This window comes from Psittacula echo (genome assembly GCF_963264785.1).
Source record: "Psittacula echo genome assembly, chromosome: 1".
NCBI lineage: Eukaryota > Metazoa > Chordata > Aves > Psittaciformes > Psittacidae > Psittacula > Psittacula echo.
The window spans coordinates 96572209-96599437 of NC_137735.1; the positions used below are offsets into that span (position 1 = coordinate 96572209).

At 36.3% G+C, this 27229-nt stretch overlaps 1 protein-coding gene across 1 annotated transcript in view; it reads right to left on the reverse strand.

Annotated features, from left to right (window-relative positions):
• Window positions 1-12273: 12273 nt before the first annotated feature.
• FGD4 (FYVE, RhoGEF and PH domain containing 4) overlaps window positions 12274-27229 on the reverse strand; it is a 28523-nt gene continuing 13567 nt past the window's right edge. Inside the window, exons 5-15 of the mRNA XM_080612526.1 lie at window positions 23006-23162; window positions 21769-21907; window positions 20746-20804; window positions 19978-20124; window positions 18139-18311; window positions 17779-17809; window positions 17516-17611; window positions 16970-17095; window positions 14932-15072; window positions 12748-12888; window positions 12274-12571 (exon numbers count right to left, since the gene is read on the reverse strand). Coding sequence (XP_080468652.1) covers window positions 12314-12571; window positions 12748-12888; window positions 14932-15072; window positions 16970-17095; window positions 17516-17611; window positions 17779-17809; window positions 18139-18311; window positions 19978-20124; window positions 20746-20804; window positions 21769-21907; window positions 23006-23162 — 1468 coding nt within the window. The 3' untranslated portion in view covers window positions 12274-12313. The remainder of the gene's footprint in view (window positions 12572-12747; window positions 12889-14931; window positions 15073-16969; window positions 17096-17515; window positions 17612-17778; window positions 17810-18138; window positions 18312-19977; window positions 20125-20745; window positions 20805-21768; window positions 21908-23005; window positions 23163-27229) is intronic.

Genomic DNA, 27229 nt, shown 5'->3' on the forward strand with positions numbered 1-27229 from the left:
CAAAACAAAGACAGTAGCCCCTCATGGGTGGGTTGGTGACCTGTTTAGCTCCTTGCCAAAGGATGTTGTAGACGGTAGAAGTTTAAATTGATTCAGACAGTATTTGAACAAGTTTAAGGAAGATAAATGTACTGCATGTAAATAAATAGCTATGCAGGAATCAGATCTAGCTCTGGATGCTTATGAGCTGACAGTAGTTGGAAAGTGTCGTGCAGAACCATTGTGTGTGCTTGCACTTTAGTCTGTCCCATTATGTCTGTTCTTAGAATTTGATCAGTATAATACTTCAGGAAGCACACAAAGAAAATATCAGTTGCTGAACCAAGTGGAGATAACGTAGCCTACACCGCAGAGATGTGGAAAGGCCTATTTAGAGCTGGATACCCAAAGGGAGATGCAAACTGCAGGTGGAAGAAGAGAATCAATGAAGGAAAACAAGAAGAAGGTACTGAAGAAGATATGAGGCTAAGAAACAGCAGAATGCAAAGCTTAATACATTTTACATTTCTGGCTGAAAAAATGAGAGATGAAAATCCCTCTGTTATGAAGTGTCGTGTCCTGCACCAGCTTAAAAACTCCAGCACTTACCTCAGCCCACTTGGGGACTGTGACAAAGTAATAAATGTTTTAACAAGCAGTGGTCATCTGTAGCTTTAACTATAACTTTCATGGCTGACTTACATTGTACCGAGCATGGAACTCAAAGATCTGATAAAAGGCAGTAGTCATCACACTGGTTATTTACTAAAAGTTAATTGACAGGAAACAGGAACTGCCGCACTGAATCTGACCTGATATCAATCTACCTCAAAATTTCATGTCTAAGACTGTCCAACATCAGCCCTCTGGGGAAAATATAAAAATGCAGTAATAAGATTATCTGATTCTGAAACTGTGTATTAAATATTTTTGATATTGCTGTATGATCTGATGTAGACAGTTTAATATTTCTTGTGGTTTATGCTACTGGAGACTAGATTGCTTTATTTACCATATAATAGGTTTTTTGCCCATCATGCTACATTCTTGACTCCAATTACATCCTGTGACAGTAAATTTCATGATCTAATTATGCATACTGCAAAAAATCAATTTGGTGTGAGTTTTAAATTTGTCATCTTCTAATTTCACTGGAAGTTTCCTATGTTAGAAAGTCAAGAGAATAAAATTTCCAGTCTTTCTTTTCCATTATATGAATTACTTTCTAGTTTTGCATCATCATCTGCTTCCATGTTTGCTCAGACAGCCAGAGTCTCTTTATATTGACATACTGACAGCAGTGGAGAAGTCATTTACCATTTAACTAATTTATGCCAGACAAGATGGCCACAAAATAGCACCTCAATAAAGCATATTTCCTTGCCATTGTATTTGTCTAGAGAAATAAATATTTGATTACCATACTGAAATATACCAAGTATGTAACACAGCATTTGCCCTGTATGACTATATGTAGTCACACTGTTTGTTACTACACATTTAGCAAAACAGTTCTGTAAATTGTTCCTTGGTAATGTCACCTTCTGGAACCATGCAATACAATGACTATATGGGTCTGGCAGAGTTTTTGGTGTTTTTGTATTTGTATTCTCCAGAGCAACCTCATCACAGATGTAACACTTTCTTGTAGCACTCATACCAGACATTTGCACAGTGAACAACATTAGAAGCTGAGATAAGTTTATGAAATCCATTGACAGAATGACCCTTTGTTTGGATGTTCTACACAGATTTTCAAATCTGACAGATTCCAATCCTTGCTTGTTTTTTGGGTTTTTGGGGTTTTTTTTCTCTTTTTTTTTCTTTTTTTTTTTTTTTTTTCTTTTCCCAGAAGGAACAGGAATCAGGAGTTTCAAATCCACAGTCCAAGGATTCTGCAGTTGGCAAAGTGAGCTTTCCTACTCACTTCATCTGGCTGTAAGAAGGTCACAGTGCTGACAGGAATCCCCAGTTACTTGTTACCTGTGCCCAGCCCAGTTTCTGACGAAACAAAATAATCCTGCGGCAGGGATGCAAATTTGCTTGACAGTACAACAAACTAAACAACTGAGAGTTCCTTTTATTCTCTCACTCTGTCCATAGGGAAGCTAGGCATCTAAACTCATTGAATATATGGAGTGTCACACAACTTCTTATAAAACATGCTTGCAGAACTGAAAGTAGATTTCAAGCTAAGGAAAGGACAGAGCACAGGGGGTGAGAGCCACAAGCAAACACAGCAGTCACACAGTTCATCAGTCAGCAACAGAGCCTGAATACTCTGAGGTTTGAAAGTCATCAGTGTTTCTGACAAAACCAATAGAGGTAAAAGCTTTGGCTGGAGGTTAAATAACCTTTGCATCATTCTGAACTGCTGTACAACAGTGCTCCTTCACCCCTGCAACCGGGATGGCCAGACTTCTTGGAATAACAAACAGCTGCTTCAGTGAATGATTTTCACCACTCCAGTGGTTTGCAGTCCAACTTTGAGGTGAAGACCTTTTACATTAAAAGACCAAGGTTTTGGGAATAAAGGCAATAATTTCTTGTCTGCTATCAAGATAGTAAGTTTTTATTGGAAAACAAAATGCATAATTGATTAGCCGTTAGCTGATGTACTGTAAATAGAAAAGGAAGAAAACTTTACCCCAACCAAAACTTGCAGGCATTCAAGGAGGAATTGAGCTTGTATCTTCTACTTCTAGTATTTTAAATACTAGGTCTAATATTTTAAATTGGGCTCTCTCTTGTGGTCTTTTAAAGATAAAATCATATGCCGAGAGGAGCATTTTTTCTTTTCATAATACATGTTTTCTTATGCATGCTGCTTTTTGTATTATATTTGGCACAATTTTAAGTTTAAATTGGAAATCATCAAGCACATGTGATTTACAACATCACAGCCTGTATATGAGATTAATGGATACCTCAAGCGTGTCTTAAGCTTTTTAGTTCAAGTCAAGGTTGCAGTTCTGGAGTGCACACTTGATATCTTACCTGCTATGCTTTGCAGGTAAGAGTTCTCTTGGAGTGCACAGATGCAAGTCTTTTCATGTGAAACAGAACTGCAAGAACATGCACTTCAGCCACTAAAGATCATTCAGTTAATAGGACCACCCTAGTGCTAGTCAGAAAAAGAATTTCAAAATTTGACATAGATAAGAAAGGTCTTTTGTAAATGCTGTGTCCCAAAGCCTTGACATAAGAGGTTTGGATTCTGGTTTGCAAGCTAAAAAATATGCGAGTAAGGCATGACAGGTAAAGCAAGTATTTCTACATGGCTAGGTAATAGGTCTAAACAGAATTATGGTTGAAATCTTATCTTCTTCCATTGTGGAATCCTACATTAAATTTCACGCTGTGGGAAGCAATTTGGTAGCAATAGGAGTCCAAAAACCATCTCTCCCTGAAGCAAGGATTCTGACCTAGAGTTTGGAAAAACTAGGTGGGTATATTTTGTTAAAACATGTTCAAAAGAGAGTACAAACATCCAGCCTTGCTTTAGAACATAAACTCACAAAGTCAGAAATGCAAGTTCACTGTCCAGCGGACCTAAGAGAGCATTCATTTCCATATGTTCCCCAAGCAAGACTACTATGGGCGCCTGGCTCCAAGACAGGAGAGTAGGAAAGGGCAGAAGAGAACATGAGGCCAGGAGAGGCCAAAGAAAGAGAGGGTAGTCCCAGATTCTGCTCCCAAGACAAATTCTGTTTCTTGAACCATGGGCTATTTTAATATTACAAATGTATAAACCAAATTTAGAAACCTCTGTAATCTTCACGTTAAGTAGGGTGGTATTCAGTGAAATCAATGTGAAGAAGTTTTGGGACCTAGAAATCTATCTACAGCCAAGTCTTACTCTGCATTCTTAGTAAAAGGCTGTGTTCCATAGGGAGATGCTTTCTGACAGCAAACAAAAATAGATTGGGATTTGGTGGCTGAAATTCTTAATGAATTCTCTTGATAAGATTCTGATGGTTAGAAGCTGCAATACAAGGAAATATAATAGTTTAAGATAGACAGCAGGTAGGACATCCTGCGCATGACACCACAGCATTATGTTTTTGAGAAACAGGAACTAGCAACACAGACATGGGGTAGACCTCGAGCAAATAAGCTCAGTGGGGTGTATCCTGATTTACCAAATGAACCAGGTCTGATGAGGCTTAACATTGTCATGGCTTCCTAGCACACAGGGCCAGGGAGACAGAGAGCGAGTGACTCCAAGACAAAGCAGTCACAATCACAAGGATCCCTCTGCTTTTTCATTTGACACACCAAACGACCCTCCAGGGTGATTTCTTTAAAGAAAACAAGCTCCAAGTATTATGTTTACCAAGGGCCAGTGGCTGTTTCTCTGAGGTCAGGAAACTCATACAGTTGCAAGAACAATTCTGTGGTAATGAGGCAGTATTAGTCATCCTCTTTAGGGAGAGCCAGAGGAGGCAACGCCTATCACTTTACTTACCAGCCCTGTACTTGATGGACTCTTGGACAAGTTGCTACCAAGCAGAAATATCAGTGCTTATTAAAGCTGCTGATATAAAAGAATTAAGTAGGAGCTGCAATTATGGATTTCCTGTAATTTGAATTTTATAGTTGTGATTTCTTATTAAAGTACAGTTTAGGGTAAAGTCTGTTACTTTTGTCTCCATGTAGAGGGCACTGCATTGTGTTTAATGAGAAAAATAAAGGTTTTGGAAAGAGTTAATCACAGGGGAAAAAAGAATCATAAAATAAACAGAAAACAAATGTGTAAATGGAGAGGGAATTAATATTTTCTGTGGTTCATCTGTACTTATTTCAAATCCTGATTTGTTTACTGTGTTTGCAAAGAGAAATGAAACTAGAAACTATAACAAAATCCTTGTATGCAACTCCTTCCACAGAGGAAATAACAAGTAATGCAGTAAATTTGCCTCTTTATATTATGGGAGATATCTTTTCTGCAACATTGTGCCCACCTGCAGATTAATACCAAGAATAAATCAGATACAAAATGAGTTTATTATGTACAGATGATGGAAATTGGAGGTAAATGCAGATGGTTCTGTCTGTTAAAGGACACTTAGAAAAGGAGTAGCTGCAGTTTAAGTGGCACTTCCATTAACTAAATGTATGCTTAGCTAGTAAATGAATTTAAAGAATCAAAGGTGCCTACGCTTAGGATGAAGATCCAGCTAACTACCTGATCATTTTTGTTTTGCAGCACCACTTTAATTCAGTGCACGAGAGATTACGCTGAGCAGCTGCTCAATGTTGGTTTCAACCTTTTGTTCAGAGCAGTACTTGAGTAATAGCAAGCAAGACGTAGGGCTACGCTGACCATGTTCCCTTTCTACATCTTTTTATGGAGGTGGCAGTGCAGAAGCCCATAAAGTGCTCTCATAATGTCCTGGTTACAGGAGAGAACATTATCATTCCCATTGCAGAAATCTGGATTTAAACTGTGAAGGATTGCTGAGATCACTTTATCTTCCCAACCTAAGATGTCATAGCATTATATACAGTCCTTTATATACTCAGAATGTATCTTCCACCAACTTAGCAGGACTTGCGTGTAGGCAGCACTTCAGCAAATTAGATACCAGTGTTCCAAAGCAGATGGGTGCCTACAGTCACACACATAATTGGAAATGTAGTTTAAAGATTTCATTAGTAAAATAAAGAGTAGGTGGACAAAAAAGTCAACCAGCAATACTTATTTAATGATGCTTTTATTTTACAGGATACAAATTTCTTTTTAAGTACTCAACAGGAATTAAAGTGCTTAATTTTTACAATTCTCCACCCATCTTATGACCAAATATACATATATTACAGAAAATATCTACAATATCTGCAAAGTTTTTACATTCATATATTTCTTGACCATAAAAATGACCACTTAACATTTGCACAACTTACAACGGCATTTATATTTCACCTTTTTAATACTCTTCACTTTATTGCAAAAGCAGAACAAATATACACCTCTTCCAAATATTAGGGGTTTTCTTTTAAAAAGTGTTTTCACAATTCAAATCAGAAATGTTTCCATAATGAAGGGGAATTAATGTGTAGACTGTAATTCTGATGTCAAACATTACAGCTGATCCACTAAAATTAACATATTAATCTACCTTGAGGGCTGCAAAATAGAAAACATGCCAATAGAAAAAAACAAACCAATACTTCTATTGCAAACTGTTCCCTATATGCAACAAATTTGGCTTCTTTCTTAAAAATACTAGGGCACACATACATGGAAAAATGCTTTGACATAGCTCCCCCTTTCCTGAATGTTTCCACCAAGAATATTTAATGCACCTACAAGGATGAACTATAAACAAAAAAGGTTGGTGTTACGCCATGGCTGAAAATATTTTATTCAAGGAAATCTGCTTCAAGATTTTAGAAGAGGAAAACCACACTCTACGTTCATTTATGCTAGGGCAGAGGAAGGAGTGAAAGCAAAATGCCATAAAGTCTAAGAAGAAATTTAATCACAAGGCTTTAAAGGAGGCAGATTGAGTGCCTTGCTGAATTTAGAGTGTTTGGGATTTTGTTGTTGTTGGGTTTCTGGGTGGATATTTTTGTTTTGTTTTTTTAAATTATGCCAAAATAGTAAACATGCCACAAAAGTAGATCTACTTTTGTTGATATTTTTCTTCTGAAAAGCATACTCAACACAGTCAATATACAATATACATTATATTTTGAATGCAGCACAGTGTGGTTTGTGATTGTAAAATACTGCTTGAAAACAGGTCATCTGAATAATAGTCTCAAATATATAAATACACATATACACATATACACACACATACATGTGTATATAGACACACATATACAATCATTAAGTTAATGTTATGTTGTGTTAAGGGAACAGGATTTTAGGAAACAATCTGACTGGCAGATTAAAAATCCTACCCAAGGAGATTACTTCATTACAGACCCACAGGGCAGAACCAGCTAGGTTAGTTCCTCATACCAACAGGGCCACAGACTGGAGAAAAAAAAAGTAACTCCATATATTTAACTTCAGATTTCAAACAACAGTACTCCACAGACTAAGAATGCCCATTTCACCATTACATTTATGTTAAGGATAGTCAATTCTACCACAAAATCATTTCTCTTCTCCAATCATTTATTTTTGATATATACTTCCAGTTGTTTACATTCACCCATACATCAATTATCTCCAACTGAAACCCATTTGAAGTTCAACCGAGCACCGTGATTCCAGATGAGACACAGTAAGTCAGCAGCTCTCAAACTGGTGAAATCTTGGTTTTCCACAAGTGTACCTATATAATGATTTTAAATCACTGAAGGTATAATAGCTCCAGCAGGTCTGTGCTAGTTTACACCAGCTGAAGAGATTTATGGAGAAAGCTCCTTTTTGTCGCTTCAAATTATTTCTACATGGAATGTCTATTTCTTTCCTGAAAGCCTTCCCCTCAGTATAAAGAACCACTACTCTCTGTTCATTAATTTTAACTTGAAATGAATAGCTGACCAGTTTTATACTAGCTGTGGTGATGTAGGTTTTAAAAAAACCCCTCAACAGACAAGAAAACAACAAACTCCAAAGAACCTGTCAAGGGTTTCCATACCTTTACCACTTATTTTTATATGTTTTTTTTTTTTTTTTTTTCCTCCTAACTCTACTTGCAACTCTTTGGAGCATACTTCTATAACCTCCTAAAATTACTTAGGTGGTAATGTATTGATTCAACATTTAATCAGTGCCTTGGCTTCATCCACTATTCAAAAACTGAATAAAAATCTCTTTTCTACGAAACGGATTTAGAATCTTTGAGGAGATTTATAAAGCACTTTGAGATGGTTCTGCATAAAAAGATGCCACTATATATTATATGCACGTAAAGTGGTTTAATATTCTACTCCAAATAAAAGACAATGTTTTATATTCCCGTATCTATTTTGCATATTAAAATTAAAATACATGTTAGAATAAACTACTCAGTGCAAAGAGATTTGAAAGGACTAGATGCTATGGATTTTACAGCAGCTCTTCAACCAAGCAGTGTACCTGATACCTGTAAACAATTTTTAGAGGATCTGGAAAAATGGTCATGCCATGCAGATGTCATAATATACTATTTTTTCATGTTAGGGGAAAAATATTAAGTACTTTTGAAAACTACATTAACATCTTCCAAACATATTAATGATAAAATGAAGCCATTGTTCAAGTTGAACACAGATAAACCCACACAAAATAATTTTTTATCTGCTTTAAATTGCACAAATGTCTGATCACTTTTAAAGCGAGAAACAATCTCTTGAACGTAAGAATCACAAAGCTTGAATAATTCAGAAGAGCCATTCACATACATTCGTGTATTATGAATGAATGCTCAGTTATAGTTTATTTCTTACACACACAGCTTTATGTTAATAAATTCAATGCATTAAAAAAAAAATAAAATTAACAGCTGAAGTGGTAACAGCCTATACCTTGCTAGAATGATGGTTTTAATTTGCTCTGGTCATGATGCTTAAACCACAGCAGTTGCTACTTTGAATTCGTTCCTCTGAGGTCATAATTTACAATTCAAAGTTAAAGTTTTGGATGCTGTAGGAGGGCTTGTCTGTGGACAATGGAGTAAAACAATTAGAGTGGTTAAATCTAGAAGCAACATCTTCATCTTCTGATCCCCTTTAATACTGTGGGTACATACTTTCCCTACAAAATACACGCAGAACCATACATATAAGTGCCAAGACATTCTGAATCAGAAGAGAACAATTCTGACCAAGCAACTGATTATATGATCATGAAATAGGTTTCACTAGGGTAAATAAAATATCTCATGCTATCTAAACTTAACAGGCCGAGAGCAAACATGAGGCTAACATCCAAATAAGTAACTCCCAAAGCTATGTTCATTTCAAATTGTTTATGCCCAAATGCAGGGCTTTGTCTGCGAGATGCTGAAACCATTCAAGCAGCTTCAGCTACTCAGTACCACTATAAAAAATAAGGCAGCCCAGAAATTGCTGCTTCTAATCATTTAGCTGGAATAGGTCTTCCTACTTGGCTCAGATTTAAATTTACAGGAGTTTAGAAAACAGAATGTAATATGTAACACCAACTTGGCTGGGAGTGTTGATCTGCTCCGTAGAGGGATCTGGACAGGCTGGATCAAGGGGCTGTGGCCAATTGCATGTGGTTCGACAAGACAAAAGTCCTACATTTGGGCCACAACAGCCTCATGCAATGCTACAGGCTGGGGGAAGAGTGGCTGGAAAGCTGCTCAATGGAAAAGGACTTGGGTGTGCTGATTAATGGAGCTGAACATGAGCAGCTTTGTGCCCAGACAGCTAAGAAGGCCAACAGCATCCTGGCCTGTATCAGCAATAGCATAGCCAGCAGGGCCAGCGATGTGATTGTCCCCCTGTACTAGACTGCTTGCTGAGTCTTGCACAGCGGAGGTGTGCATGACTCAGCACCTCATGTCCTGCACAGTATTTGAGGTGCTGAGACCACACCTCAAATACTGTGTTCAGTTTTGGGCCCCTCACACCAAGACAGACACTGAGATGCTGAATCATGTCCAAAGAAGGGCAACAAAGCTGGTGAAGGATCTAGAGCACAAGTCTCATGAGGAGCAGCTAAGCGAATGGCAGTTGGCTAGTCTGGAGAAAAGGAAAGACCTTATTGCTCTCTACAACTACCTGAAAGGAGGGTGTAGCGAGATGGATGTTGGTCTTTTTTCCAAGGTAACAAGCAGTAAGCAAATAGCCTCAAGTTGTGCCAGGGGAGGTTTAGATTGTATATTAGGAAAAATTTCTTCACCAAAAGGGTTGTCAAGCACTGGAACAGGTTGCCTAGGGAAGTAATTGATGTTAAAGGTATTTTCCAACCTAAATGATTCTATGATTACAGTGATACCATCATATTATTTTCAGTACAGCTCAGTCCATCTTATCTAGAGACTCCTTTAATGCAACTTCTCCCCTTACACTCAACAACTTGAACATGAGAAACAAAGGTTTTGTACACTGGGATGTGGCAAGATGACTCTACAGATCTCACAATTGCACTTGAGACTCTTAGAAAATACTCAGTCTCAGGAGATGACCATTGAAAGCAAGCTAGCCACAAAAAGCTGTTCTTGCTTACTGAATGTTTCCCCTTCCCTTGCCAAGATATACACAAGATAACACATACTAGATAGGGAGACCTTGGTGAAGATTTGATTGTACTCACCAATGTGAATCAAAACGGGCTCGAGCTGCCTGTAACTAAACACAAGTACGACTGACAGAAGTAACTTAAAGAGAATTACAGAAGAGCTTGCACATCAGATAAAAGTCATACTAGGGTTACATGCAGAATAATCTGGGCACATGGAGTACCCAAGGAAAAGTCCAGAACTGATAGGCACAAAGTCAGTTGTAGAGTTACTCTACAATGCTGTGTCCTGATAATTACTAAAACTAGTGTGAAACTTTGAAGTCTAAAGGCAGATTTGTGCAGGTGAGAGCAAAATCCAGACCACTAGCATTAAACTGCATGACATTCTTCTTACCAAAGAATGATAGACACCATTGTATGCTTGACACTAAAAACAGAGGTTACTTTAACAATCCCTTGTTAAATGCTAAATGAGTCGGGTTTGTTGTCTTGTTTTTTCTTTTCCTACTGTGTGACACAAGGAGTAACTTTGGAATTCTCACTATAAAGAAGCAACAATTTAAATCTGCCCTCATGTTAACTAACAAAACTGAACTTGAAACTTAGCTCTTCAGCTTGACATGATTTAAAATACAGATTGCAGTTATATCAAGAAGTAAAACTCTTGAATGTTCTTATGACAAATTAATTATAGAAGCTACATATCTTTTTTCCTTTCAGGGGTCAGAAAAAATAGCAATGATTTTAATTGTCTACTCGATAGTCAATCACTACCTCCAAATTTGCCATATTTAATTCAAGGATGTTACAGTAAAAAATTTAGGGAGGTCATTTACCTGTATTTATAAAAACCCTAATAAGAATGAAAGTTCATAAGGGACCTAACACTGTAAGGACAACAAGTCCTTATTCCCATAAGTGGAATGCAAATAATGTTAGTTAAATTGAGATTTGAGATTGTTAACTTGATAGTTAACTTGAGGTTTGCTGACTCAGACTTCATACTAAATTTGTATAAAGCAGGTTCTACTTTACAACAATAATTCTTGAAGATTGTTGTCATAAATATTACAGTATCTAATCTGCAAAAATTAAAAGGCTTAAGTTGAAAATGTTCTTTTGTTTCAAAAACCATAATAGCCAAAACTCATGTTCCCAGAAGGTTACTAGAATCTGTTGCTCTTCTCAAACCACATACTGCATTTGAGTAATGAACTACTGCACTCTTAAAAGAAAACAGTGATAGGACACTGAAAAAAAAGCAACTACTCTTTTAAACACAACTGGAACGTATTTGTCCATTGCATGCCACTTACATTACTGCTATTTTTTTGATGCATAAAAATATCAAGATCATTAAGTGTCAGCTATTAAAACAAATCACTGAAAAGTATTTGTTAATTTAGAACTGTGTTTAATTTCAAATAGAAAACATGCTTTTTTAAATAAATTATTCACTAACAGGAACCCAGTATCATGAAATCAAAGCAATGATCAAGAATTGAACATTTTTAATACTGTACATATATTATATATTGTTTTCTCATATTTTAGGTATTCATTTCTAATTTGAAAAATCAATAGATTGTTTCCTTGATAAATTGAAACTTTAAAAGCCAATATACCCGTGAAAGCAATTTGCATTACTTTAATTAAAAGAGACAAGTGAATACAACATATGTACAGATCTGTGGAATTCAATCTATAAACTACATACATTAAACCAAACTGTCCCTGCATATTTAACTACACATCTATTTTGGCAATGTGGAGGTATATCTTTTATCCTGTTGCAAGTCCTAACGTGTAAGTAGGAAGCTTCAGTATTTGCATTCTTAATGAAAGTAGCAAACATTAAACCAAGAGCAACCGGATTTTAAAAATAAAAAAAACAAAGTAAAAAAAAAAAAAAAAAGGTTGTATCATGACAAACAAGAAGTTAGTATTTTTAATAGCATTCACATTTTTTAAAAAAGTCTCTGAAATGGACCTGTACATCATCTTTATTGACAGAACATAAATATAAGGAAAAGATCCCTAAAAAGACCAGACTTTTTCCCAAACGTAAAGTGCTAAGATGTGTACAGTTGTAAGATTTCTTGATTGAGCAAAGAACAGTTAACACAAAGGTTAACCGCAAATTCAATTGAAATCTTTCAAAAATACATGTGTTCTTGAGCTTCAGCATTCACAAGTTTTAGAAGATTCAGGCTGCTCTTCTAAATTCACTTGCAGTTCATTTTGACATTCTGATGTCTCACCTTTTACAGCTAAATTGATAACTTTCAGCCATTTCTGTTTTAGTTCCTCATTGTCCGCAGCAAAGCTGTGCACAGACTTAGACTGGGTCAGTTTGAAGCTGTGTGGGAGGTCAGCACTTCTTGGAGCATCATCAACTGTATAGCCCAGAAGGGGAATTGTAGCCAGAGCTTTAACATCCTAAGAAGAAGAAATTCTTGATTAAGAACAGACAACTAATTTGCCCGCTAACTATCATTCACTATACAGGTTGATGAAAACAATAGGGTCTTTCCTCCGTTCCTGAGCTATCACACTTCTCTTCCTCAGATGGCAGTGACAATTACTAAAATCTTTTCCATTTTATCTGCACATACCTGTGGAGCACCATACATGTACAGCACAAGAGCTTCCTGCTTAGGTATAACACACCATGCTTTCTGCCAGGGCTTTGATTTTTCCATGTACTGAAGAAAGCTGCATATAACACTATTTCCAGAAACTTCTGCAGATTCAATCTAGGAGAGAGTACAAAGCATAAAAAGGAAAATAAACTTCCCTGTAATACAGACTAAAAACATAGAAAACAGAAAAGGAGAAATTCATCACCATTCATATCCAACCTTGGATAGAATTTGCAAAAAAAAAAAACTTGAGCAACTACCCTAGTAAGGTCATGAAGGACTGGGTTTATGGAAAATATTTGTATATTACATACTTACAATCACAACATGTACTCCCTTAACATGTGTTCCTTTTTTCATTGGTAATTTTGGATTATACACTTCTAGATCACTCTGAATTTAATTCTGCCTCCACAGATAGCCTTTCTCTGTATCTTAGTATCTACAACATCTGATTTCTAAATAACATCATGTCAGGCATTTAAGTGCTAACAACTGTCCAATATGACAACTACACTATTTTGGCATTCAAAATATTATGGCAGGATCAGATGCAAATATATTTTTAAGAATAGCATAAGAATGCAAGCACATAGCAAAAAGATTAGGTGGATTGCTTAAAAACTGAGACAAAATGACTTGCTATTTGGGTTAATGTCGTCGTGCATGGAGGGAACACATGCACAATCAATATGATTGATAGAAGTGATCCGTTTATTGTGCTCAAATAATGGGTATATATAGTGTCAAACTGCCATGTACACACAGCTTCCCGTAGTGACTGGTTGGCATATACAGCATTGGGTACATTCCAGGTGCACTTTCGGTGCTTTCCCCTGCTCATATACACATCCTCTTCTCAAGGCCTCTGCTCCTAGTTCACAGACAATTTTTAGCTACAAGGTAGGCCAGCTGGTCTTCTATCTCTATTGGTTAACTTCCAGGGTTTTTACACTGTCAGCAACTGTACACAACTGGTGTTTTTTCTCACTTTCACAGAATCTGTGCTTAATTAAGCTCAGACATGGGAACATGACCTTTGCTTGCTAACCATGTCTCCACAGGTTAAATAGTGATCCTGAGAAAGAACACAAAACGATCATTTGTTAAAGTTCCCTTGAATACATTTTTTTCTCTCCTAGTAGTGGTGCTGTCTGGCTGCTGCAACATGGTACTAACCGATCTGCTGTCATGAGATCCAGCAAGCAGAAGGACATTTCTAGGAGACTCTATAGCTCCTTAGCTACCTTAAAAAAGGCATCATGCCAAGAAAGAGCAGACTTTTGACTATAAGGTAAGCTAGTGGAGTTTTGCAGTCCTTACTCTTTCTCATTTAGAAGAGTGTAGCCAAACCAACATGGATTAAGACCTGTATATGGAATCACAACCTGTGTCTTATTTTTGTCTTCTTTTTCTGTTGTTATTTAGCTCAAGGGTCAATCCCTCTCTACTACATCTCAAGATAAGTATGTCTTAACAAAATCAGGATGATCTTTCCCTAATGTAAGTCAGGTGTTTTGAGAGGGCCTGTAAAGGGGGATTTAAGAAATGTGCAATTGGTTAATTGCAATTGTAAGGTGCCTATTTCCCCCGTAGTTATAAAAGAAACATAGCTCTTTATTGTCTGATTGAGACCTTGAATTTTTAGATGTCCAAAGGTGAGAGCGATTTGATGACTTAAAGGTACATTGCGTACACTAATCAAAACAGTATTTTACAACTCCAACTCAGAATAGCAAAATTCTTCCTTATTCCTCTCTCCTCCCTCCTCAGCTCTTTCAGTTTGGGTATATGTTCTCAAAAATCATTGTAGTAGCAGTGGATTTTATTGCTATGACAGCTTAAGTGAAGAAGAAGAAAAACTGAAGATTTGTAAGGAAAGGTAATGTTTTATCACATCTACTGATGTAACTGGAAAGAAGTAAACAAGTTCTAAGGTTCATCATTCCCCTTAAAAAAATAAAAATAAAAGTAAGAAACAATGCAGTATTGTAAAAGATTAATAGCGAAAACCAAAATCCATTGGACAGGTTGAATTTGGTCCACTTACCTTTTATTTCTCAAACAGAAAATAGCCCTGCAAGAATGCTACCAGTTTTCACTTACTGATGAATTGAAACTGCATGTATGCACATATATGATTTTTAAATGACATACCTCCAGGATCCCTTTCTTCTTCTTTTCTTCACTGTCTGTACAACCAATTATAACATGATAGCAGTCTTTACAGACTTTGTTCAATTTATTGCCATCATATTCAAGATGTGCCTTGTAATCAGAACATTTCCAGCAAACCACCTTAGAAACAAAAAAGATAACTTACACATAAAAATCATGAAAACATAATTGGATTAAAAACTAGTATTATTTTCTCTACTTAGTAATATATTGTTTCATTCCACAGAACAAGAGAGATAATGCCTTTATGACGTCATTACAAATTCAATTGAAAACAATGATTTTCCAAATTTGTGCCACTGCTGCTTAACTAGAAGCATTTTTTATTATTTACCTGATGAAACTTCGTACTTTCCATAAATTCACATTAGGCTTTCAGCCCTATCTGTAGGTTAAAGTTAGAAATAGAATCCAGCACAAGCCATGCTACTGAAAGAAAATCCTCCAGCTTCTTGGAAGAAAATCCTTTCCAGTTTGTTGAGATGCCAACCTGGAAAGCTACATTTACCTTTTTTTTTTATCGACATAGCCTGAGAAATGTACAAGTGAGACACACATTATTGATGAAAAAAAATAATAAAATAATAGATATTTTTTTAACCTGCTATTAAATTTTCAGTTTATAATCTGTTCATAAGTACACAGAATAAGCCAATATCACAATGATTTTTCTTCTCACTGTACATTTATATGCATAAAACTGCAACCCATGAAATATCTGGAAGAACATTTCATTAGCAATGTTTTTCCACAAAATTGTTCTTTCAGATGAAAAAGATGCCCTGCATAAAAAATTTGAGTGAAGTTATTTCAAGAAAGAACGGTAGACAAATGGACTTGGACCACTCAAGCACCTGAACAAAATTTTATTGTGGACTAGGGTTTTGCAGTACTGATCTGTAACACTACCTTCAACTAATATCTCTAGAGACTACTACTGAGGTATTCCCAATTAGTCACTGCTGGAAAAACACAACTGACCCAAAGTAATTCACATGGAAAAAAAAAAAAAAAGTTTTAAAATTAAAGTGCGTAAAATGTGATAGAACTACAAGAGAGGGAAATTAGTTAGGAATCTGAACAAGAGGGTGAATAAAAAGGAAAGGTGTGATCTTAAGATTAACAGATGAGTTTTAAGACAATGATCTAGGGGAAAAAAAACCAAAACAACCCCAAAACAAAAACCACAAAACAAGATTACAAGGGTAGAATCAATAAAAAAATTTACATAAAAATGCAGCACTGTGAGTGGAATAATCCTTCATGCCACATAAAAGTATTATAAAGAAATGCAAGATAACCTATAAGAGAAGACTTAAACCTGGGCCTGCACTACCATCTGCTGGAGAAAGGCATTGCTGCTGGATGGCAAGAACAGAAAGCATGGGGTGTTTGCTTTTTGTTAACTTCTGAAAAATCTCAAGTCATACTACTAATTCATGGTTGCTTTAAAGCAACATACATTACCATAGCATCATACACAGAAAACAGCAGCAATACTCTCTCCCCATCCTAAGCTCTCTGCTTCCCTGATGCTTCACACATGTTCACGCAGTTACATGCTGAACCCAGCTGGGAACAGCTCCCAGTTGGCCCCGTGGGAAACTGCAGGGCTACATGATCTTCTTGTGAACAGGAAAGAGAAAGCAGCAAAATGGGAAGAGGAGGCAGTCAGTTCTGCCCAGTATACTGCTGCCTTATTCAGTTTAATATGGTCTTGAAACTGTTGAGATCAGTGGAAGCCACTCAGAAATAACAGTATAGTAGGTCCGGGGGCTTGGAACATTTTACAAACACATGCATCTTCCGCTGCTCCAAATTACTTCCAAATTTACAATGCTAACTAAAGCAGACAGAGGACTCCTTTGTGGTATGCTACACACAGCTTCTCTCCTTTCAGCCACAAGCACAGCAACAAACTCTGCAGAATAACAAGCAGGCACCAGAAGTCAAGTAGGTGCTTAAACTCATTCCCAAGCCTGCTCATGAGCTACAGCAGCTGGGATTTTGCACTTACATGTCCACATGCTCGGCAGTGGTGCCTTCTCCTTGTCAGTGCATTAAAGGGCTCCTTGCATTTCATGCACATGGTTACTTCATTGTCTCGTATCCATCTTGGTGCTCTCTTCCCAAGCTCAGCATTCTGAATGGGGCCAGGGGAAGGGTGGGAGAATAAAAAAGCCAGTGTAAAAAGTTGTGCAGTACTTTAAATAGAGAAAATTATTATTCTCTTCCTCTGGAAGGGAAATGTCGAAACAGAGCTCAAGATGCATTTTGAAATATATACAAGAAATAACAAAGAAAATCATTATGCCTCACTGAAAGGATGCTCTGTTACATGTTACAAATAAAAGAAAAAAAACCAACAACAACAACAAAAAAAGAGGATTGTTTATAAGATTTGGCATTATGAAGAAAAACAATTACCAACAAGATGACTACTTCATAATTCCTCTGCTACAAGAGTGAAAAGCTTGCAAACAAAGTTTCTACTTATGTTTTCCCAGTTATTGAAGAACAAAATGGTTACTAAGAAGGTTACAAAGGAATAACAGCAACTTACAGATACCTCCACAGGCATGTCTTCATATTCTTTAGCAATAGCATTTCTGAAAGTTTCATTCCTCTGCTGAAAAGCTTCTATTGTATTCTGAAGTGCCTGACGAAACAGTGGAGAAATCCCTCAAACATATTACATTTAAAACAGATTCTCTGCATTCTTATTAATTAGCAGAGGGAAGCTACAGCTAGAAAATATGAATATTACTTCTTTGATTGCTTCATTGAAAAAAATTTTTAGAAAATATAGAATGCAGATAAATTTACCTTTATCCATTCTTCCTTATCTTGTTCAGAACTAAAAGAAATATTTGAAACATTAGTCCAAAACTAGTTCAGGAAACATTTTCTTACTATCAAAAACTTCTTGCAAAAGCTTCTGAAGTAATTCTCAGGAATTTAAATTTAAACAATATTAACTGTCCATCTTGAAACAAAACAGAAAATAAAAGCATGATTTTAGGCTTTTACAAGTTTGCAAGCACTAAGCAGTGAATTCAAGTTGGTAGCCTAGGCTATTTTCAAAACACTGATACTAAGATGAAGCCTCTTTCTCTAAATCTATTAGTCCACTCTTTTTCATGCATATATTTAATTCTCCAAAAGCTAGATAAAAAGACTGCTTACCTGGCCTGCAACTCCAGTGTTCGCTCTTTTCCAGACACTTGAAAAGTGTGTGGATATTCTTCATTATGAGTTTCTATAATCTTCATACCATCTATGCCAACTCTGGTTCGAACTGAGAATTTTGATCCTACCAGGCTGAATTTGGGGACGCAGTACAGCAACATGTTGTTAAACTGGGGAAAAAGAAATAAATGCATGGGTTTGCATTATTGCAGTGTTTTGCAAAAACACTGATAAAGCCACATTTTCTACTGACAGCAGGATGATATTAGAAAGCTAGACTTTGTGGGTTGACAAAGTAGGTTCTTTGACACTCAACTGATATACAAGAAAGCCAAAGTTCTAATGCAAGACAATTTCTTTTTCTTACTTGTTTAGAAATAAGATTAAAAGACACCTTCAGTGGATGAATGGTGGTTTATGCAGAGCAATCTTCATAGCATTTATTATCAACTATTCTCAGACTGGATATTTTATAGCACTGTACAGCTTTTGTTAGAAAACCGCATTCTCATGCCCCAGTTCTGCAACACCTACTTTAAACTGAAAAATAAGAACTGTTTTCTTCAGTGTGTATGTTTATATTTACCCTAATACCCTAATTCAGGTATTAGGGTATTATTACCTCATAGGTGATACCAACGTGGTATCACCTATTTGAGCCAGGAATGGAACCCAGTGGGTCCCATCTTCCACTTTAGAGAATTAGGTACCAAAATCATTTGGATTTGTAGAAATTGGAACTAATATTATTTTAGGAAATTATAGGTCTTTTCTCCAAGACAGAAGAACATTTCTTAAGAGTTTTTATTCACTGAAACCCTCAATATCACGGAAAAAAAAAAAAAAAAATGAGCAAGACAAAGTATATTCCTTTATTAAAGATTAGAACTTTAATTAATATATAAAGGTCTAAAGTCCCAGCCTAGAAGCACAGTCATTAAATCAGATCGATAGCGTTTCATTTTTCTCACAGTTTTTCCCCTCACATTTTTCTCAAAATTAATTATTAAAAACAGAAACTCACTTTGGTTAAACCCTAGTTCACAGAAATCCTGTCTAGCCTACTGCTTAATCTGTATCATAGATACAGCACATTTGAACTTGTCACCTCTCATACGCAGTGCACATTGTTTCAATCAGCTGTCCAGCCCCATATGAGGTCTTACTATTCAATGGTTTCTCCTTTTGTTAGAAGCACAGGTAAGCAGTTGTGCCTCAACAACCCATTACTAGTCTTTATTAACCAGAATTGCAATGCCAGAGGTTTATAAGCAAAAATGTATTAGCAGTTTTTAATGCTAATACATTAAAAACTGTATTAGCATATAGTTGAACTATGCAATTTTTAAAACAATGAACTATATCAAAACTTTTGCAAGGGAGTTGTAAGGCGGCATGGCTGTAGTTTTTTAATTCCAAGACATGACACGCACACCTCACAAGAGGATAACCTGACATGATAACAAGCTCCCACAGAACCGTAAGACTTGACTGGGACCTCAACGCACAATCTTATCAGGACTAGAACATTAAACTTTTACATTCAGTTTCATGAGAACGTCAAAGTTCTTGCACTCTAGGACCTGCATTTATGATCAGCAGCCACTTTAGGTAAAAATGAGCTGCTGGACACTGGTTCCATTTATTTAAAACCATGCATTCCATTCTAGCCACTCCAAGCCTTTCTGTAAGCAGTGTAAGTTTTATTCATGCTCTAATATCACTAGTGGAAAGGCACTGACACCAGCTAGAGAGGATTTCTTTCTCTCTTTGGTAGTTCTTTTGCATTTAGAAAGATATACAGCCACTCCTGCAAACACAGGCCACCATACTTACTAGGAAAAGATACCGTTCTTGAGCAGATGTATTGCGAGCAGCGAGTTTAAGGATCTGTCCTTCTTTTATCAGTTCATTTGAAGGGTTCACAATGTCTTCCTCTTCTCCCAGCATCTCGTATATCTCTAACAACTTCTTTAGATTCTCCTTTACAGGGAAAATACATTTATAAAACTAATTAAAAACACAGATCTTTAAGCATATTTAAATAAAATTATGGGAGCTTGTGTAAGCCTGGAGAATGTTAGCTTTGAAAAACATATATATACCTGTTACGTATAGTCAGAAATACAGCTGATTAAATTAGTTGATGCAGTAACAAGTACTTTTAGGAATGTTACCTCCTTGGTAATTCTAAAAATGTAGTTATACATGCAGCCTGTATTATCTCTTCTCCAAAGTACCTTACATACTTAATCAAGTGCCTATCATGCCAGCCTAATATTGTAGAGAAGCAGTAACTACTCTTTACAAATATTGTCCTTCCACTGACAATCACAGATGAAATAAGGTTAAACGTCCAGCATGGTATCACCTATTTGAGCAAGTAGAGGAACCCAGCATGTCCCACCTTCCACTTTAGAGAATTAGGTGCAATGCTAGATTTTGTCTATCCTTCCTTGGAGCTGTATAAATACATTAAGTAGGAGCAATCTCTTGGACCCAGGGAACCCTTTTTCGGGTAGATGTGCATTTCACACTCCTAGCTTCACCAAATACTCAAACATGATATATTAAAAAGGGACTAGGAAAACAAGGATAATTTACCATTTTTCTTATTGCACTATTTGAGTGACTTGCTGCAGTGGATATGATTTCCAGGGATTCTAGACAGAAGAAAAAGAAAAAAGTAAAACCCAAAAAGCTGCACTTTCACATATTACATCTGAGAATAAAGAAAAAAAAGAATAAGAAGAAAAAAAAGAAGGATAGGTCTACAAAACCATTTGCCATTTTTATGTAAATTTTACACATTGTAAGAAATTTCTTAATTTATCAATAAAAAATAACCAAGGTAAAGTGGAAAGCATCAGAAAGTCAACTACCAAATAGAAACTATAATCTGGAAAGATCAGAAGAGAATTATTGCAGATTACTTTAGAGCTGCAGCACTTAGAATCATGTTTTTTATGACACGACCACCCATGGTTCTCTCCCATCTTTTCACAAAGTAGTCCAGAATATCAAACTGTGGGTTTTCAGTTGAAACAGCTCACTAAGAATGAAGTATTTAAAAAAAAAAAAAAATTATCTGGCCAGTAATTTTGAACAATCATGGAAACATCTTGAACTGTTCCTGTGTAAATACAGGGAGGTATAAATTTAAAAATGGGCTGTAATTTTTCCTACACGAAAAAATACAATAATGAGTGTAACTCCGTTTTTTTACAGACACACATTCCAAATGCGCATAAAGCAAACCAAAATGCCAACAAAAGCAAAAAAAAAAACAAACAAAACACACCACCAAAGAAAAACCACCACAACCCCTGATCATCCGCAAAGAAAACAAATCCTGTGCGCTAATCCAAACCTAAAGCAAAACTTATGCACTCCAGGAGGAGAACAGTAAAGGCTTTGGAACTTTTAAATTAACTTCATCCACTATTCAAACTTTTTTTTTTCCCCCCAAAGAATCCTACAATCCTGCATCTTCTCTTAAGAAAATTTGGCATTCTTTTCAGAGGGACTTTGCCTCTTCACTCCGTTTTTCCCGATAACATCTCTAACTTACAGTATCCTCTTACTAATATCTTATTTCAGCTCTTTTAATGGCTAGAAGATATTTACTTTCAGCATCTTTCCAGTCTAGAGAATCCTGAGGCAATTTCCTTAGGTAGTCCTTTAGAAGCATCTCGTAGCGTGGAATGCGTTGTACTGGTTCTAGCATGTGATGTTGCAATGTCAAATTTCCACACACTTTTTCCTTCTAAAAAATTGTAAACATATTTCAATGTAGCAGGCAAAAATGTTATTACGATATAGTAAAATAAAAGTTATGATTGATGAAACACAAATAACGTATTTTGAAATGTGCATGATAGACCTTCTGAAAGAAAACAGAACTACTTTACCAAACCAAATAATTAGAAATACTTTCCTAGAAATAATTGTGAAAACTTTCCTAAGTATCCAAAAGATCTCCTAAACTCCAGGGTGTTTTAAATTAGGCTTTTAATGACTCAGACAAGAGAATTACTACTGAATTAATAAGAACAGTTCATGACCACCTATTAGAAAATGTCACTTAAATGGACTCTGAAGGTGTATTTTACCTGTCTGAGGAAAAGCTTTCTCTGAGCTTCACTTATAAAGTAAACCCCCTCAGCAGTGTTTTAAGATGCATATTAATTTATGCAATTAAAATATTTCATTCAAATGCACATCGTCTTCCCTGGCTTTGAATCATGAGACCCCATTGAGCAATAAAATTAGATAAACCTTATCCCAGCCTTAGCCGCTCAGCCTGCCCTGACACACATACCTGCCAATTCACAGAGAAACCTACAGGGAGCACTAGAGGGTATAAAAAGCATTGCTGAACTGGTAAGCTTTCTTTACCTTTTGTGCCTCAGCATTGGGGATTAGGTACTTATTTCCAAAGCATAAAGCTCTGTGTTAACAGCACTGGTGAGAACCAGCACAGTACTTACAGATTCAGTGTGAGGATCTATAATTGCACTGATAGGTCACTTGATACTAATTTTTGTTGTAGATACCAAAACTAAATACTGTTTTAAGATAAATAATACAAAATAGTATTTTTCCAGTCTTCTTGTGTTTCAAACTGTTTACTTTGGTCTTCTATTTTGCAGTTGAAAGTCTGGATTTGTGGGGGTATACGTGCACATATGAAGGGAGAAGGTGAAGAAGCAGAATGCAGTATGAAGCGGACAAAACGAACAATCCTTAATTCTAAGGAATTTAGTATTTTATTTTCTCTTTAATCCTTTTCTCACCCTATATAAACTATATATTTTTATATATGCTTGTATTACTTGGAAATCTACATTATCCTCCCCATTACCTGAATGTCTTGAATAATGAATTTGAATTGAGGTGACCGTTCAGTCCATGTTTTCACCAATTCCATGGCATTATCAAAATTCTTCACATACTCTCCATACATCTTGAGGAAAGGAGCTAACTTTTGCAGAATGTCTCCAATTCTGGGGGTGGTAGTCCTGCAAAGTAAGAGGGTGGAATCTCAGAGCAAACAGGAAAGAAAAACATCACACAAGGTTATATAGAGAATTATATAACCTTTAATAGAGAATCCTTCAAGTGTTTAATAGAGAATCTTTCTGTTTGGGATTGCCTGCTATAGGGTTCCAACATAACCATTAAAACTGACCAGAATTAACATAGAAAGAGTGTTTGTACCCTCTTTGATGATGTATAAGCATTATAGGTCATGTAGAGCACTAAAGAAATAAAAGCTACCTATAATGAAAAACTTGAAAGGTTTTGTTTGCAAAACATGGCCTAATTTATTTTATTTGCAGTTCCTTAAAGCTTCATTATCTTGTTTTGACCATACTTAACCCTCCAAGCATCTAACCTGTGGTTTTGTTTGAGGACTAAATCCATACTGTACAGCTTCCCTTCGTCTTATATAAATACATGAACTGACAACTTTCAAAATTCATTATCTAACAAGAACTATGAAGTAGAAAGAATCCCTTGGATTCCAGGGTTTTTTTGTGAGAATTACAGAATCAGTAGGGTTGGAAGGGATCTCTGAAGATCATCTAGTCCTACTGATAGCATCTTCAAATAAAACAGAATAGCAAAGAAACTGGCGGAGAGGCACAGAGAAGCGGCACTCCTGATGCACACAAAGAAAGCAGAACAGCATGCAGGCATCTCTGAGAACTACAATAAGAAGCAAATTTCCCATTTCATTTTCAAAAACAGACTCAGAATCTCAGTATCTCTGGATTTCTGAAAGTCTGCAAGCAATGCTGTGGTAGTGGTCTAAAGTGAAGCAACCTACTGCAATTTCTTCATCAGTCTGCTTCAACACACAACTCCAAAAGAAAAGCTCTGCAGAAGAGAGAAGTTATTCATATAGTGAATGCCAAGTGAATATTGCCAGGACTGGCAAAACCTGGCCCGGATTCAGCTGCCTCTTGGAGGGGGAAAGGGAGTAAAGGAGATGGAGGCTCAGAAGGTACCTGTGCAAGACCTGGCAGAGGTCTGAGCTACTGCTGGGCCTCGTAACTAGAGAGGGGGGCAAGACATAGTGGGAAGCTGGCCTCTGAAATCACCTCTGAAGGGTGAGTGTTCTCTCCACCCTTAATTGGTTTGATGTATTTGTTCAACCACTCTATATGCAAGCGGACACATACATTTTCAAAGACAAGCTAACAATTTAAACCAAAAGCCCACTCCTTTGATTCACTAAATGTTATTTTCCTAGGTTATAATTTTATTGCAATGTAGCAGCCTAATTTTTAACCAAAAATAAATGACAAATCATGCCAATTCCAACAGAACTGAAGGAAATATGAATACATTTCTAAAGGTCACCAAAAAACCAAAACAAACCCACTGACATTAATGTTTTCTGATAAATTTTACAGATAATTATAACATTTTACAATTAAAAAAACCTTAAAGCAAAAAGTCTTTTTATCCAAAGAAACTGGCACAAAAAAAAATAATACTTCTACTTAAATGTTTCACAACTATTACTAGACAGACATTAAAAGCAAATGTTAGAACTTTTATAAACCAAGAAGTATGAACAGTTTAGTTTGCTATGTCTGCTCCTTGGAACCTGTGGCTGCTCATTTACACAGAGCACTGCCATTTCACCATCAATAAAGGTTCAAAAATTCCTAACCGCTTTCATGCAAGACTCTTATATGTCCAAAGACTCTGAAGCTGTAAAAACACAAATTCATCATCGTTTCAGGTAAGAAAGACAAGGTCCACATCACAGAAAGAGCTCTGGAAGAACAGGGAGGACGAGGGAAGTCACAGCAAGCAGAACCTTCTGAGGACCACATCCTCCGTTGATGAACTTACAAATATAGACAACTAGTTCATCCCATATTCAAACACTACACACCATGAGCCAAAATATTAAATTCTACTAAGTGCCATCAGGTTTGGACAATTACTGTTGGATACAAAGATCAGAAAGAGAGCTATCATCATGGACGCAAATTAGCACCGCACTGCTACTGACAACGAAGATATCATCATTACATGGGTCAAGAACAGGACTTTATATTGTAATGTAGGTACAGAAATACAAAGTGTTTCTGTGTTACCAGACCACAGTGGTATTCACCTTTACATTCCAAAACTCAAACATGAAATAGCTGACTTACTAATGATTTGTAACATCTCATTTCAAACCATGGCTGCAAGAAAACTAAGGAAACGTCTGTAAAGATGACTATGGAACAACTGCTTCCTCTTCCAATATACAAGCTAACAGGCATCTAACAAAATTGGAACTTGCAGTTTCAAAGCAAAACAAATCATATAAGTAGGTCTAGTTTGTAATTGCTGCAGATTCCAAAACTTTGTGTTGAAAGCGTGAAATAATTTCTTCACACCCCCACCCTGAGGCTATCACTCTGTGTTCTTATATTCCTCCCCAGATACCTGCTCTCGGTCATCCTCTGGTACACAAGACAGAGTTAGATAGGTACTTTGTTTGATGTGGGATCACTGCTATACTCTGTTATGCTTTTTTCATGGGAAATATGTTACAACAAGGCTGCTTCCAGTGTTCTCAAGCCGTATGTTGTAAAAGATATTTGGCTCCAGCTGTTGCTCAACTCATTAAAAATGCAACTACCAGACAATCTTATTTCTACCCAAAAAGCTTAGATTCACACTTCCGTTTCTTCTAAGAAAGAAGAATTTGCTTCTGATCTACTTTCCCAGTCACAGACCCATATGTTTTTAATTTAAATTTTCAAAACAACTCAGGGAAAGTGTAATAAATTTTTATTCAACTATTTTTAATGGAAGCTAAAGAATAATAAAACTACCAATACAACATGCTTAAGTATGTTCTATGTCTAATTAGGGGAGCTGCTGAGGAAAGCGTACTATCTGGCAGAGCTGTTGTGCCAGACAGCTCATAGACTGGTGATGCAGAGGGAAAGTTATCTTTCCTTCAAATTTTTCTTTCAGCAATGATCAGAAATAATTCTCTTCAACTGTACCCTTTCTTCTAATTTCTCCCAGAAGCACAATGTTTTATGGACATTTAAACAGGCTGTCTCAAGTACCTCACAGAGGTTGTTTCCAAGCTATGTGGAAAGATAGCATCTGTATGACGCAATTTATTAGTTTTGCACCAATAGTCGTGAAAGCACATCTGCAAAAGCACTTTTCAACTCTTGAAACACAGTATTACACACACAGTATTAGTCAGCAATTTAGAATTTTGCATATACTTAAGATAGTGCAACCCATCTTCTGTGCTCTACAAAGTATCTAGAGCAAAACTTTAAGAACACATCACAAATTTCATTTCAAATATATACAGCACTCAGATAATGTAGCATAAGCTGACTTTTAAATGTCATTACAATAAGTTAAACTCCACTTCTCGTGAATATGCACTCTATTTTAATCTCAGTATTCATCTTCCCTAACAGATTTTTTTTCAGTTGATTAGAAGAAAAGGGTGGGGTTACCTTACATGGTCATTTTGCAAGGAACATAAGTTAAGGTGTCAGCCTTCCCGTGTTTCAAGATGCTTACATTATTTACTTTTTTGCACTATCAGCTATGCAGGGCTATCATGTGTTTGTGGATGGTAACTATTCTATTTTCAAGAATAATGATTTTAAATGGGAAATCATCTTACGGAGTCAGGAGGCACACAGCCATAGTCTAAAGCACCACTGTGTGGTTTAAGAGTTTTGTATATGACGCTAATACGCTATTTCTCAATTTTTAAGTGCGATTTTTGACAATTAAGGAGTTATATGAAAGTGCAACTGCAAAATATATATGAACAAACACTTGAATTCCTCACAATAAACCCCATATAACATGGAATACAGGACCCAAACAGGTGTTGAGGAGCAACAACTGGATGAAGCAATATTTGTAGGTTTTTTGGGGTTGGTTGGTTGGTTGTTTCATGAGGTGACCCCTTTCCCAAAAAAGGTAGGGAAGCAGCAGTGGTTTGGGACTTTTTTTTTTTTTTTTGCACAGTTACATAGAGACCAAAAGTATGTAGCTATATTTTAGTATGTCCAGAATCACATATACC